A 14,363-nucleotide genomic window follows, 5' to 3' on the forward strand; every position below is an offset into this window, starting at 1 on the left:
GGTAATTAGAATTTAGGCTAAAACAGATGTTTGTAATTAAGTGTTTATGTCATTGAATAAAATCCAGATTGCAAAGTCTATTTTCACAGGGTTTTAATGGGTTTTAATTCCCCGTGTTGGGTTTGGGGGCAAAGATACAGCTGATAATGTTTTAGGGAGGGAAGGAAAAACCCCACGTGGCAAAACTCAAACCTGTTCATGTTTCAGTGGCAAGAATTGTCAGGAATTTGGGGACGGAGGGAAGTCCACCCAAGCCCCATGGATTTTCCATGGACATCTGATTTTGCAGAAGATCACTAAACCAACAGGGCTCTGCACAAATCAGAGTGCAGGCAAGGGAGAGAATCAATTTGTTAGCAGGAAAATTGGCTTTTTGTGACACAGGGACAAAGCTGTGGTTTAAAGTGAGAATATAAAAGCCGTGAGAGGTTATTTTGGGGAAAGTTGAGCAATGCACAGGAGGGCAGGGACAGATCCCTCTGGCTGGATCTGCCTGCAGGACACTCCAAAAATCTCTTTTCACTCCTGTGCTGAAGGTTATGACCTCAAAATTTAGTGGTTTACCTCTTTTCTGTGCAAAATCAGGGTGCAGGGAAGGGATTCCTATTCCATGCCACAAGAACATGATCCCATGTCTCTCCACACCCTCCCCAGTACTTAAATTGCTTGAAATCATCAAGGGTGATGGCAAAAATCCTGATGAATTCTCCAGAATTCAGAAGTAAAACATTCCAATCAATAATGTCAAATGCTTCACTGAGATCTGCAAGTCTGTTTCTCACCATCTAATAAGGGATTAACTGCTCAGGGAAAATGGAAATGGAAACCCAGCAGGAGGAAATTAAAAATGCTGGACCAGTATTCAGATTTGGTAGGAAATGGGGGAAATTTTGGAGTTGTGAGGATGTGTTTGGTCTCATAACAGTTTCATTTGTCCAGCTGATGTTAATATGGTTCCTGATTCAGGAGAGGAATTGCAAATTGGGTGTGAGATCCTGCAACCTGAACAGGATTAAATTCATAATTAAAATGAAGTGCATGGAAAGAGCTTCATGGAGCAGGGGCTGAGGACAGGGCAGGCTGGAGAAGCTTTGTTAGGAAAAGAATTTGTATTAAAGGGATAAAAGAAGGAGAGAAGAATTCATCAGCTTCTTTAAGAACCTCTGGAAAAGGTTTTCCAGGAGGGGAATGTTTGGGTCAGCCTCAGCAAGTTGGAGGAGTGAAAGTTCACTGGTGTTGTCAGAGCTGGTGTTTGGGGTTTTGATGGAATCCTGCCTTTTAATTTTTTGTGGGTTTTGAGGGTTTTGTGCTGCTTTTTAGGTGTCTAACCCCACACCAGTGTGGTCAGTGAGGTCTAAGCAAGACCAAGCAGGGTTAAGTCAAAATTAGCAACAGAGTGGAAGGCCAAGGATTGTTGGGATCACTGAACTGGGTGAGATTGAGCCTGCAGGACCACTGGCAGCAGGTTTGGATGGAATCCTGCCTTTTAATTTAGGATGACTTGTAAGTTTTGAGGGTTTTGTGGTACTTTTTAAATGTCTAATCCCACACCAGTGTGGTCAGTGAGGTCTAAGCAAGACCAAGCAGGGTTAAGTCAAAATTAGCAACAGAGTGGAAGGCCAAGGATTGTTGGGATCACTGAACTGGGTGAGATTGACCCTGCAGCAGTGAATAAACCTGGTCAGGCCCTGGGAGGAGCAGAGGATGCAGGGCTGGAAGTCACAGCCAGGCTGGAGACTGAGCCCTGTGCCAGGAGCTGGGATGGGAAGAGGATGCTCTTGGAAGCATCCATGGGGAAAATGCAGCCTTGATAGTAATGAGCTGCAACGGCTTAATTCCAGCAGTCAGGAGGTGACAGTAATTAAAAGTGAAATCTCAGCCGCAACAGTGAGCACGAGGGAGGAAAATAGCTGATTGTTAATGAGCCCAAAGCCATGGAAACTGCTGTGCATGAGTGGGAAATGGGGGTTGTGAGGTTGGTGGGCAAAGAAACCTGGACAAAGCAGCCAAAGCCAAGGTGAGCAGGAGAGGGGATGAGCTCTGGCACTCTGGACATGCTCTCAGCAGTGCTGCTGCAGGTTGTGGAGAGGCATGCATGATCTCTGTGGGGTCTGAAAGGCAGGATTTGGCTGCTGGACAAGCAGGTCTAGCAATTTCTCGTGGGTCTGCCTGTCATAGAAGTGGTCAGAGAAGGCTGCCCATGATGGCTAAAGAAGCACAGTTGAGCTCCCTTCTGTGGGAGCAGCCATCAGATCTCAGGAGAAATTCCCCATGACAATTCCTGCTTCTCTCAGGAGCAATTCCCCCTGGAAATTCCTGCTCTCTCAGGAGCATTCCCTCTGGCCAGCAGACTGATCAGAGGCACCAAAACACTAAGAAACCTCCCTTGATTCGGAAAGGAAAGCTGTAGAAACTAAGACAGAAAGGGCTTGGAAGCAACAAGGACAAGCAGAGATAGAGAGATGACAGTGATGGATGAAATGAACCCACACAAAGGGCGCCCCAGGTGACCCCAAGTCACTATAGGACATGAAATAAATAAATAAACACACTATATTCATTCCCTCACCCAGTGATTGCTTATTTAAAGATCAGAGCATAACAAAACCTTCAACTTCAAAAGCTTGGAAGTGTTTTCAGGGGACAAAAAGCACAAAAAAATAAATAAACATACTAATTTATAGTACAATAATATAGTACAAAAATAGCACTACATGGACACGCAGCTCTCTCAAGGTAAAAAGAGAATTTTTAATTTCTGACTCCAACATTTATAGACTTTCCAAAAGTGACAGTGGACTGGAGGGTGACAGTGCCACCTCTGCAATGACACTGGACAAACCAACAGTCCATCAAATTTCTCCTCCCTCCATAAACAATATAAGTAATTTACATAAAGTTATTACAAAAAGATATAATATATATATGACATATATATATTTACAAAAGTTGTTACATAAAAGATATGTTATTTACAGTGAGTTATTTACATAACGTGCGCGAGAAAGTTCGTTACAAGAATTTAAACAACAGAAGGCTTGGAAAAACTTAATAGAACCAGAGTGGCAACCCCAGGCTGTGCACAGAACACTCTCCAGCTCCGAGGAGCAGCAGGATGGGGGATTTTTGTGCTCAAATATGATTTTTCCTTGTTTTTCCCCCACAGCTGTCCTCGGCACTGCTGTTCGACGCCGTGTATGCGGTGGTGACGGCCAAGGAGCAGCAGGATGGGGGATTTTTGTGCTCCAATCTGATTTTTCCTGGTTTTTCCCCCACAGCTGTCCTCGGCGCTGCTGTTCGACGCCGTGTACGCGGTGGTGACGGCGGTGCAGGAGCTGAACCGCAGCCAGGAGATCGGCGTCAAGCCCCTGTCCTGCGGCTCTGCGCAGATCTGGCAGCACGGCACCAGCCTCATGAACTACCTGAGAATGGTGAGAGGGGGCTGAGGGCTGCTCCGGGCTGCCACAGGGCTCTTTGGAGGCGCTGGAAAGTGAGATCTGAGCGTTTGGGTTGTCACCTGTGACCGTGTTCGCAGGGGTCCGAGGATGAGGGAAGAGACGAGGATCTGACTCCATGTTTCAGAAGGCTTGAGTTATTATTTTATGATATATATTACATTAAAACTGTACTAAAAGAATAGAAGAAAGGATTTCATCAGAAGGCTGGCTAAGAATAGCAAAAGAAAAAATTAATAACAAAGGCTTGTTGCTCGGACTCTCTGTCCGAGTCAGCTGACTGTGATTGGCCATTAATTAGAAGCAACCACATGAGACCAATCCCAGATGCACCTGTTGCATTCCACAGCAGCAGATAACCATTGTTTACATTTTGTTCCTGAGGCCTCCCAGCTTCTCAGGAGAAAAAATCCTAAGGAAAGGATTTTCCATAAAAGATGTCCGCGACAGTGACCGGCCTTGGAAGGACATGAAACTCTCCCTTTTTCAGGCTTTGCTGCAGAAAAGCTGGAATTCAATTGTTTGGTTTTGTTTTAAAGTATGAATGTTTCTAAGTGATTTGAGCTCTGACTTGAGCTGATACGAGATCATGCAGTACAATTGCTCAGAGCTCAAGTGCATGATATAAGTTCCCCTATGGGTTTGGGCTCCTTTGAACCCAAAATTGTCATTTCTGGAACGAAACAAGCCTAAATCTGGCACGAGAACACTGTGAAATCCCAGCCTTCTGAAGTAGTTGGAGTTTGTGGCTCCTCAGAGCTGAGGTGACCATGCAGCAGGAGCAGGTTTCTGAGTCAGGGTGTAAATGAGACAAGGAAATTTTATAAAGATGCCTGCAGTGGGGTGGGGCAGCCTCGCTGGGCGCTGTAACTGAGTCTCTCTTGGACAGGTAGAATTGGAAGGTCTCACCGGCCACATCGAATTCAACAGCAAAGGCCAACGCTCCAACTACGCCCTGAAAATCCTGCAGCACACCCGGGGTGGCTTCAGGCAGGTGAGAGCAGCTGGGGAGGGCTGGGAGGTGTCCTGGGTGTCCTCAGGGGGGACCAAAAGGGGCTCTGGACCCCTGTGCGATTTTCTGGGGTCCCCCATGGCAGGAAGGAATTAATCTGACTCCATGTTCTTAGTAGGCTGATGTTTATATTATATTATATTGTATTGTATCGTATCATATCTATTACATATTGTACTATACTATATTATATTACATTATATTACATTACATTATACTATATTACATTATATTACATTATACTACATTATACTGTATTATACTATACTATATTATGCTATATTATATTATACTAAAACAATACTAAAGAATACAGAAAGGATACAGACAGAAGGCTAAAAAGATAATAATGAATCTTGTGACTCTCTGCAGAGTCCAACACGGCTGGACAGTGATTGGTCATTAAGAAAAAAAAATTCACATGAAATTAATCAAATAATGACCAGTTGGTAAACAATGTCCAGTCACATTCCAAAGCAGCAAAACACAGGAGAAGCAATCAGATAATTATTGTTTTCATGTCCAAACCACATTCCAAAGCAGCAAGACACAGGCGAAGCAAATGAGATAATTATTGCTTTCATTTTTTCTGAGGCTTCACAGCTTCCCAGGAGAAGAAATCACGGTGAAGGGATTTTTCAGAAAATATGATGGTGACAGACCCCCCTTGTTTGCACCATGGGGTGCTTGGGGTGTCAGCTGAGCTCTGGCAAACTCAACGTGTTTGATTTTATCAGGAATGTGCCTCAGGATGGTTTGGATTTGTGTGGATCCATCAGGGAATGGAAGGGGTGATGGCAGAGCCAGTCTCTGCCCTGTCCAGGTGTTAATTCAGGGCAGGGAGTCTGTGCCAGGTGCAAGCTCATACCCACACTCCTTTAGTTCTTAAGCTTGTGGCTGTGTTTGCTTAAAATTATTTGGATGAGGGGAAAATGGGAGAATTTTCTATGAAATAGGAAAAAAAGTGAATAGTATCTGCCCTGTCCCAGGTGCTAATTCAAAGCAGGGGGTCTGTGCCAAGTGCAAGCTCACACTCACACGCCTTTACTTCTTAAGCTTGCGGCTTAAAATTATTTGGATGGGGGAAAATTGGAGGATTTTCTATGAAATAGGAAAAAAAGGGTACTGTGAATATTTTCAAACTGTTTCTGTGAGGGAAAGCAAATGGGGCAGACCCATGGGAGGAGCTCCCCATCATCTCTCCCCCGTGAGGGGAAGTTCAAGCTCATTTCACTCCTGGTTTCTGGCTCCTCTCTAATAGGTTTGCTCAGCTCAGACTCATTTACTTTTTGTCTCGGTGCTTGTAGGTTCTTCACAGCTTTCCTCTGCCCACAGAACACCGAGCAGATTTCATTAGAATCATTAATTTGAGTGGTATTTCCTCATCTCACACTTTCTGCCCGAGCCATATTTTCTGGTTTGAGCTGAAGTTGAGGGTATCAGACTGATGAGATTGCACGACACAAATCCAAGGAATTTGCTGGTAAATCCAAACATTATTCAGGACAAAAAAAAAAAAAAAAAAAAAAGAAATAAAAAGGGGTTTCATCTGTCTTGTTTCCCTGCTGACAGCTCCACTGCTGCCCTTTTCTCAGAGATTGCCACTTCTAGATGCTGGCAGAGAACAAAAGCTATTGTACCCTACCCTCACCAGCAGAGCATTTTGGCACCAGGATCCCGCTCCTGGCCTGGCAGCAGTGAATTTCAGCCTTGGCAAGGATGTTACCTGCCAGTTCTTACCTGTCAAGTGACAGCTTGGCTTTGATGCTGCCTTTCTCTGAGCGAGCAGGGGGGATCACGATGGCGTTTTCCCCACAGAGATCTCTCACAGCATCAATGCCCTTTTAATCCTCTCCCAAAGCCATCACCCTCTGAACAGAAGTGACAGATCCAAGCCCATCTGCATTAACAGGAGCACAAATTCAGCTGGATTCAGGGAGGAAAGGCTGCAAAGCTCCCTGTGACAGCTTTGGTTTGGATGTGTTGGAGTGTGGCACGTTAAACTCACAGGTCCTTTTGGAGCAGAGCTTCTCCCAGAGCTCCGTGGGGAGCTGTGACTGCAGCCTGATCTGCCCTGAGAATGAAATCTCATCTCCTCCCCACAAGCCTGCTGTGACAGGAGAAAACCTTTGCTGACCTGTTGTAACAGCTGGGTGAAAAAGGAGCTTTGTGTGTGTGACATGGCCAGGAAAGCTGCTCTGGGATCAAGATTTCCAAATTCCCCCATCAGGCTGCAGGGATGAAGCACTTCCAGCCACAGGGAGAAAGTGCTGGAAGGACAGGGCAGACCCTGTAATAATATATATTATACTATACTATAATATATTATATTATTCTAGAATGCTAAACTTAAAATGTACTAAAGAATAGAGGTGTCCTGGGCTCAAGGAGATGCTCTGGGGACAAAAAGAGCATCTGGACCCCTGTGGTATTTTCTGGGGTCCCCTCCTCCTTGGGGGAGCCTGCAAGCCCTGCCCTGTCACAAACCCACCAGGAAAGAGCTGATTTTCATAAAACTCATCTTTTCTGCCTTCTCTCCCTTTCTCAGGGAGCTTTTCTGATCCACAGCAGTGCCCAGAGGGATGTCAGGGTCCTTCCCAGCCTAAAGGAGTTTGTTGAGATGTGTTTAACTGTGAAGAGCCTCCCAACCTGCCTCCCCTCCACGTTCCTGCAAAGAGAGCCCAAAGGCAGCTCTGCTGTGCCATAAATGGTTATTTTCTTGTTGCCAGCCTGGCTTCTTTTAATGAAAAAGACTAAATAAATCATTAGAAATATTTTAATTAAAGGAACAGGGTAAAGAACAGGCATTCACATCCTGGAGACAATCTTGCTCCCCAGGGTTGTATTAACTGATTTGTTTGAAACACTTCTGTTCCCTGCTTAGTTTTAACCAAGCTCATTTTAGCTCTGCCCATTCCTCTCTTCCTCCCTTTCCCTCTTTCCTTTTCCTCCTCTCTCTCCTTCCACCCAGTGAAGCCACAGGGACTTCCAGCTCATCAGCTTTGATGGAGAATACACCAAATTTTGAGGCTGATCCAGCCAGGAAGCAAATTAAGAGACACTTAGATTCTCCAACTCGCTGCTGCTTTTGGGCACGGAGAGGCAGGGCTTTTTGACATCCAATTTTTAATTCGTTTATGTAACGCACCAAACGCTTCTTTTCCTGATTTAGCTTAACCAGAGGAATTTTTTCCACAGCCATATGAGAGCTGCTCTGTCTGCTCACAGGATGCTCGATAAAGCACAGGCTCATTAATGTGCTGGTGATCTATAGATCTGACAAGGGCTGCCTTTGGTAAATGTCATCTTTTTATTTTTTATATATATATATTTTTCCCCCCTTTTCTTTGCCCCTCTAAAAAACACTGCAGAGTTGCAGCAGAGTGATTTGCTGTAAATCACGAGCTGAGGTTTGGGAACTTCGTGGAGGGAAGGGAGTGAGGAGTGGCTGTGATTCAGGGGTGGGAAAGGGGAATCTGCAGAGTCTGACCCCATCCTAAGTGAGGCTGCTCAGTCTCCATTTAACCACGGGCCCTGCTGGTGCCCTGAGACAGAGCAGTGCAAGGGCTGGGGCTGTTAATTGGGGTGTTGATGAGATACAGATGAGTTCCCCACCAATAGCTCTGGGACCCTTCTCAGTCCCTGCCACATCAAAGCTTTTTAATTTGGCAGCAGCTCATCAGCCTCGGTGGGGCCGGTTCCTCTTTAGCTGCTGCCCCCAGGGACAGCCCAGGGACAAGTTCTGGATGATTTCTGTCCCCAGGGACAGGTTCTGGGACAGCCCTGGGACAGGTTCTGGATGGTTTCTGGATGGTTTCTGTCCCCAGGGACAGGTTCTGGATGGTTTCTGTCCCCAGGGACAGGTTCTGGATGGTTTCTGCCCCCAGGGACAGGTTCTGGATGGTTTCTGCCCCAGGGACAGGCTCTGGATGGTTTCTGCCCCAGGGACAGGCTCTGGATGGTTTCTGCCCCCAGGCACAGGTTCTGGATGGTTTCTGGATGGTTTCTGCCCCCAGGGACAGGCTCTGGATGGTTTCTGCCCCCAGGGACAGGTTCTGGATGGTTTCTGTCCCCAGAGACAGGTTCTGGATGGTTTCTGGATGGTTTCTGTCCCCAGGGACAGGTTCTGGATGGTTTCTGGATGGGTTCTGTCCCCAGGGACAGGTTCTGGATGGTTTCTGCCCCCAGGACCTGACAAACCCAGTGTGTGCCACTGCAGCCCTGCCTGGGCAGTGCCTGGTGTCAACCATGGGGTCCAGAGGGGACATCTGGTGGATGCTGGTGGGGTAAGGTGTGTGTATCTCGTGGTTCTTTGGTTTGATAGTTGATGCTTTCAGTGCTAATTTCAGTGCAGGAGCTTTTGCCTGGCATCAGCAGTGTCCCTCAGGAATCCAACCCCACGACAGTGTCCTCAGAGGGAATTCCTTCATTTCTTTGTTTTATTCCCTTTTTCCCCTCCTCACTCACGCCCAGATTCCCTCTCCTTGGGGCACCTTGGTTGCGCTCCCCCCTGCTCCTGGGGACACTGAGGGAGGATTTGGTGGCTGCAAGCTCTCGAACACCACTCGTAATCAGAGCCCACCAGGTCCCTGGTGCTGTCTGCTGCTCCAAGATCTGGATTCAGGGCTGGCTCTGCCTTGATTTGAAGCTGGGAGTGGGGATGGTAAATACCTCTGAAGCTCGTGGAGAAGTCTTGCTTTGTGCCTACAGAAAAATAAGCAGATTTCATTAAAATCGCTGCTTTGAGAGGTGTTTCATCACCTCACACCACGAGGAGCCTCAAAGCCTCGGCTCACGGGGTGGAAGGAGAGAGCCAGGGATGCTCCATGGGGGATTTTCGACAGGAATGAGAAATCTTCCTGTGCCACCAACCCAAATAACACCTTTGGAGCAGCTAAACTGGGGCACTCAGCTGCCTGTGGGGATGGAGCAGTGGCACTTCCCCGCTCATTCCAGGCTGAGGCTTTCTGGGCTGTTTCACACTCTGAGTTTCACAGTTTGTGTTTGCCTCGAGGTGCCTGCGGGTGCTTGGGGCAGGGCTGGATCTCCTTGGGGTGCTGGGAGGTGCAGAGGTGACGCCCTGGGGGTCTCACATCCCTGAGGACATGGAGGGGGCTTTCTCCACCTAATCCCTCTCTCCAAGGTGTTGATCTACACCTGGTTGTGCTGCCCTCATTGCTCTGCTAGGACAGGGATCCCTGCAGCTCCTGTGATCATTAGGAACCCCTCCCCTGCTCTGTCAGCCTGTTTATTTCTGGCTGCTTTGTATGTATTTATTTTTGTGCCAACGCCATCGTTTCAGCTTCAAAAAGCTGTTCTACCTCTTTGCTCCAGACCTCCTCCACCTGCAGTATTTATAAATCACCAATCACATCCTCTTCTTTAAAACCCTGAGTCCTAAAACCCCTGAAGTCCTTGTCCAGAGCCTTAACAACATGATGGTCTCACCTTTGTCTGTGTGGAGCATTGAATTGTTTTCTAAAAAACTTCGCAGATGGATATGTTTTCTATTTTCCAGAGGCTCTTTATATGTAGACAGAGATGATTAAAATCACCTTGACATCCATCTTGCAGGAGAGGGACGAGAGGGGCCCTGGCACCCTCTGGCACTGCAGGAGCAGCAGCAGGAGGAGCTTTGTGAGCCCCTGAGGGGCACAGGGGTGACCTGGGGACAGCCAGGAGTGGGAGAAAATGCCCCAAAATGTGGGAATTTGTGGCCTTGGTGCCTTTAAAAGCAAGGTCAAAGCCACAGCTCTGTCAGGGGAAGAGGCAATTAGTCTCAGCACATGCCAGCAGGGGAGGGACAAATTGGAGAACAGCGAGGGCTGTTAAAATTAAAGTTAATCTGTCACTAATCTGTGGCTGAGAAATCCGGGAGGGAAGAAGGATGAGGCAATGTTTGTGAGGGATGGCTGGCTGCAGAGGGGCTGCTGCTCAGAAATCAGAGCAGAGTGGGGAATTGAGCAAGGAATCATCCTGCCTGGACTCAGAGCCTGTGCAGGACACTGGAAGCTGTGCTCCAGGGGAAATGGGTGGGAAATTTCTCAGTTTGGGGCTGTTGGTCCCATTCCTGCCCTAGGAATGGTCACAGCTCCAAGGTGTCTGTACAGGGCCAGGAGCTGGGCAATCAGAGCAGCAGTCAGAGCTGAGCTGGGGAATTCAGCAGGGATTCATCCTGTCTGAACTCAGAGCCTGCGCAGGACACTGGAAGCTGTGCTCCAGGGGAAATGGGTGGGAAATCTCCCACTTTGGGGCTGTTGTTCCTGCACTAGGAATGGTCACAGACAGAGCTGCCAGAGCTCCAGGAAGGTTTGGACAATGCTCTCAGGCACAGGGAGGGATTGCTGGGGTAAGGCTTGATTTAATATTGTATGATATATATTATATTAAAACTATACTAAAAGAATAGAAGAAATTATTTCATCAGAAGGCTGGCTAAGAATAGAATAGCAAAGAATGATAACAAAGGTTTGTGGCTTGGGCTCTCTGTCCAAGCCAGCTGACTGTGATTGGCCATTAATTAGAAACAACCCCATGAGACCAATCCCAGATGCACCTGTTGCATTCCACAGCAGCAGATAACCATTGTTTGCATTTTGTTCCTGAGGCCTCCCAGCTTCTCAGGAGGAAAAAATCCTAAGGAAAGGATTTTCCATAAAAGATGTCTGCGACAGGGGTTCAGAGGGAGCTGCCCTCCTCATCCCCCCCTGTATCCATGAGGAAAAGCAGAGGAGGAAAAGCAGAAGCTCCTTTAAGGACAATGAGAGAGCAGGAGTTTAATTTGCACGTTCTGAACGAGCTGCTGGAGGTGCTGATGTCCCTGCCCAGAGCTCTGAGGGAAGGAGATTAGGCTCTTGAAGTTAAAATTAGGTTTTGTGGAATATTCCTCCCCTCCCCTGGCTGAAGGCAGCTGTGTCACAGCTGAGTCACGATGTCCTCCCGAGCCTGGGGGACTGGTTCTGCCATCCACGCTGGGAATGTGGGTTTGCTGCAGCCACACCAGTGCTTGGGTGGGTAAATTTGGGTAGGATGGGCATGAATGAAAGGATTTGGGTGTGATGAGTCCGAGCGAAAGGATCCCATCCACGCTGGGAATTTGGGTTTGCTGCAGCCTCACCGATGCTTGGGTGAGTAAATTTGGGTGTGATGAGCCTGAATGAAAGGATTTGGAAGTGCTTAATCATGGTAGAGGAGTTGTGGAGCAGCACCACTGAGAAAGTGGCTTTGTCCCCCCCAGGAGAGCTCCCAGCTTTGGAGGGACAAGCTCACAAATTGGGGGTTTCTGGCTAAGATGGACCCATTTGGTGGCATTTGGGGACAACACACAAGGCTGCCCAGCTCCCAGCTCTGCAGGGAGGGCACGAGGGAAAGCAGCACAGAGCCAGGGTGGTGGCCCTGTGTGCACAGAGGGTTAATCTCTCTGCTGACCCATTGTGGGGTTGTGAAGCTAATGGAGCATCCCTAACCAGGCCAGCTGCAGGGCTGTTGTCACTCAGCAGAGCCATATGGGCAGTGCCTCGCCCTATAAATCCCCTTATTGTGCTGTTTGTCTCTGCAGATTGGCCACTGGCACGTCTCTGAAGGGCTCAGCATGGACAACAGGATCTTCTCCTCCAACATCTCCGACAGCCTCTTCAACACCACCCTGATTGTCACCACCATCCTGGTAAGGGAGGGGGGCACCTGCAGTCCCCCCCACGGGCCCAGCCCTCAGGTGTGGTGGTGTCCACAGGGGTCTGAGGGTGAGGGGAGAGACGAGGATCTGACTCCATGTTTCAGAAGGCTTGATTTATTATTTTATTATATATATTATATTAATACTATACTAAAAGAATAGAAGAAATTATTTCATCAGAAGGCTGGCTAAGAATAGAAAAAGAAAAAATGATAACAAAGGTTTTTGGCTTGGACTCTCTGTCCAAGCCAGCTGACTGTGATTGGCCATTAATTAGAAACAAGCACATGAGACCAATCACAGATGCACCTGTTGCATTCCACAGCAGCAGATAACTATTGTTTACATTTTGTTCCTGAGGCCTCCCAGCTTCTCAGGAGGAAAAATCCTAAGGAAAGGATTTTCCGTAAAAGATGTCTGTGACACTCAGGGGTGGGCTCAGCTGAATCCTATCCCTGCCCCTCAGCCCTGCACTGGGCTCATTTCACACTCCAAGTTTCCAGTTACAGCCTGGGGCACAATTCCTGCCTGTGGAATTCAGCTCAGGTCGATGCTCCCTATGGAAATGGCATTGGGTGGGTTCGGAGGGTTCATATTTGATGGGTTCAGAGGGGGCTGGGGTGGGAACAGGCTGCCAGTTTGCACCCAGCTCAGAATGGGGATCTTGTCTGGTGTGCAGCTGCTGAGTTGGAAGGGACAGTGGTCCCTTCTACCCATAAAATATAAAAATATTACCCATATTTTATAAAAATTATAAAAATTGGCCAAGATGGGCAGGATTTTTATGAAAACTTGGCATGTACAGGCACCACTCTCTATGTTCAACACCTTGCCTTCCAGGTGCTCCCTGTCCAGTGATTTTTCTTGCTCCTTTTTAAAAGACATCCAAACTCCTGCCTGTCTCCTCACAAAGTTTGTTGGAAAGAGGACAGGCTGGAGAAGTGGCTCTGTGCCAGGACAGATTGAAGTCTGGATGTCCTGCCATGACTCACTGGGCTGCTCTTGCCCTTCTCAGCTGGAAACAGCCCCAAAATCATCATCCCTCAGCTCTGCTTAGTGTCCTAAAGCAGGATAAATCTGCACCTCTACACAGCAGGGGCCAGGGAGCACCAGTGTGGAGACATGAGCTCCCAGTCTTTCCTCATCCAGTTTGAGAGGGATCCATTGTGCTGGGATGTGCTTTTGGGGGTTAGAACTGGATGTTTTCTAAGGTTTCAGGTTAGAACTGGGTGTTTTCTAAGGTTTGGGGTTAGAACTAAAAGCTTTCTGAGGTTTGGGGTTAGAACTAGACATTTTATAAGCTTTGGGGTTAGAACTAAACATTTTCTAAGGTTTGGAGTTAGAACTGGATGCTTTCTAATATTTAGGGTTAGAACCAGACATTTTCTAAGCTTTGGAGTTAGAACTGGATGTTTTCTAAGCTTTGAGGTTAGAACTAAACGTTTTCTAAAAGTTTGGAGTTAGACTAGGATGTTTGCTAATGTTTGAGGTTAGAACCAGACATTTTCTAATATTTGGGGTTAGAGCTAAATGTTTTCTAATATTTGGGGTTAGAACCAGACGTTTTCTAATGTTTGGGGTTAGAACTAGACATTTTCCCATCTTTGGGGTTAGAACCAGCCATTTCCTAAGGTTTCTTCCAACCCCACCCCGTGAGCTCTGCCCTCCCTGCTCGGTGCTGGCGGGACGCCTCGGCTAAGATGGGAATGACAGCTGCCCAGTTTCACTGCAGGAAAACCCTTACTTAATGCTGAAGTGGAACCACCAGGAGCTGGAAGGCAACGACCGCTACGAGGGTTTCTGCGTGGACATGCTGAAGGAGCTGGCCGAGATCCTGCGCTTCAACTACAAAATCCACCTGGTGGGCGACGGCGTCTACGGCGTCCCCGAGGCCAACGGCACCTGGACAGGGATGGTTGGGGAGCTCATAGCCAGGGTGAGTGGATTAATTGTTAATTAAAACTCTGCTCTGATGGGCTTTGGCGCTGCAAAGCCGCCGTGCTTTGTTGTGATGAGGATGCGTTGGGTTTTTCCTGCGCTTCAACTACAAAATCTTCCTGGTGGGCGACGGTGTCTGTGGCGTCCCCGAGGCCAGTGGAACCTGGACGGGGATGGTTGGGGAGCTCATAGCCAGGGTGAGTGGATTAATTGTTAATTAAAGCTCTGCTCTGATGGGCTTTGGCGCTGCAAAGCCTTTGTGTTTCGTGGTGATGAGGATGGG

At 47.7% G+C, this 14,363-nt stretch overlaps 1 protein-coding gene across 1 annotated transcript in view; it reads left to right on the top strand.

Annotated features, from left to right (window-relative positions):
- The window catches only part of GRIK4 (glutamate ionotropic receptor kainate type subunit 4), a 152,675-nt gene that overhangs the window by 107,216 nt on the left and 31,096 nt on the right, over positions 1-14,363 (top strand). The window contains 4 exon segments of the mRNA XM_063178248.1: positions 3,279-3,431; positions 4,345-4,449; positions 12,026-12,133; positions 13,875-14,078. Of these exon segments, the coding sequence (XP_063034318.1) occupies positions 3,279-3,431; positions 4,345-4,449; positions 12,026-12,133; positions 13,875-14,078 (570 nt within the window).

The sequence above is a fragment of the Melospiza melodia genome, chromosome 29 (assembly GCF_035770615.1).
Source record: "Melospiza melodia melodia isolate bMelMel2 chromosome 29, bMelMel2.pri, whole genome shotgun sequence".
In the NCBI taxonomy this organism is placed as follows: Eukaryota; Metazoa; Chordata; class Aves; order Passeriformes; family Passerellidae; genus Melospiza; species Melospiza melodia.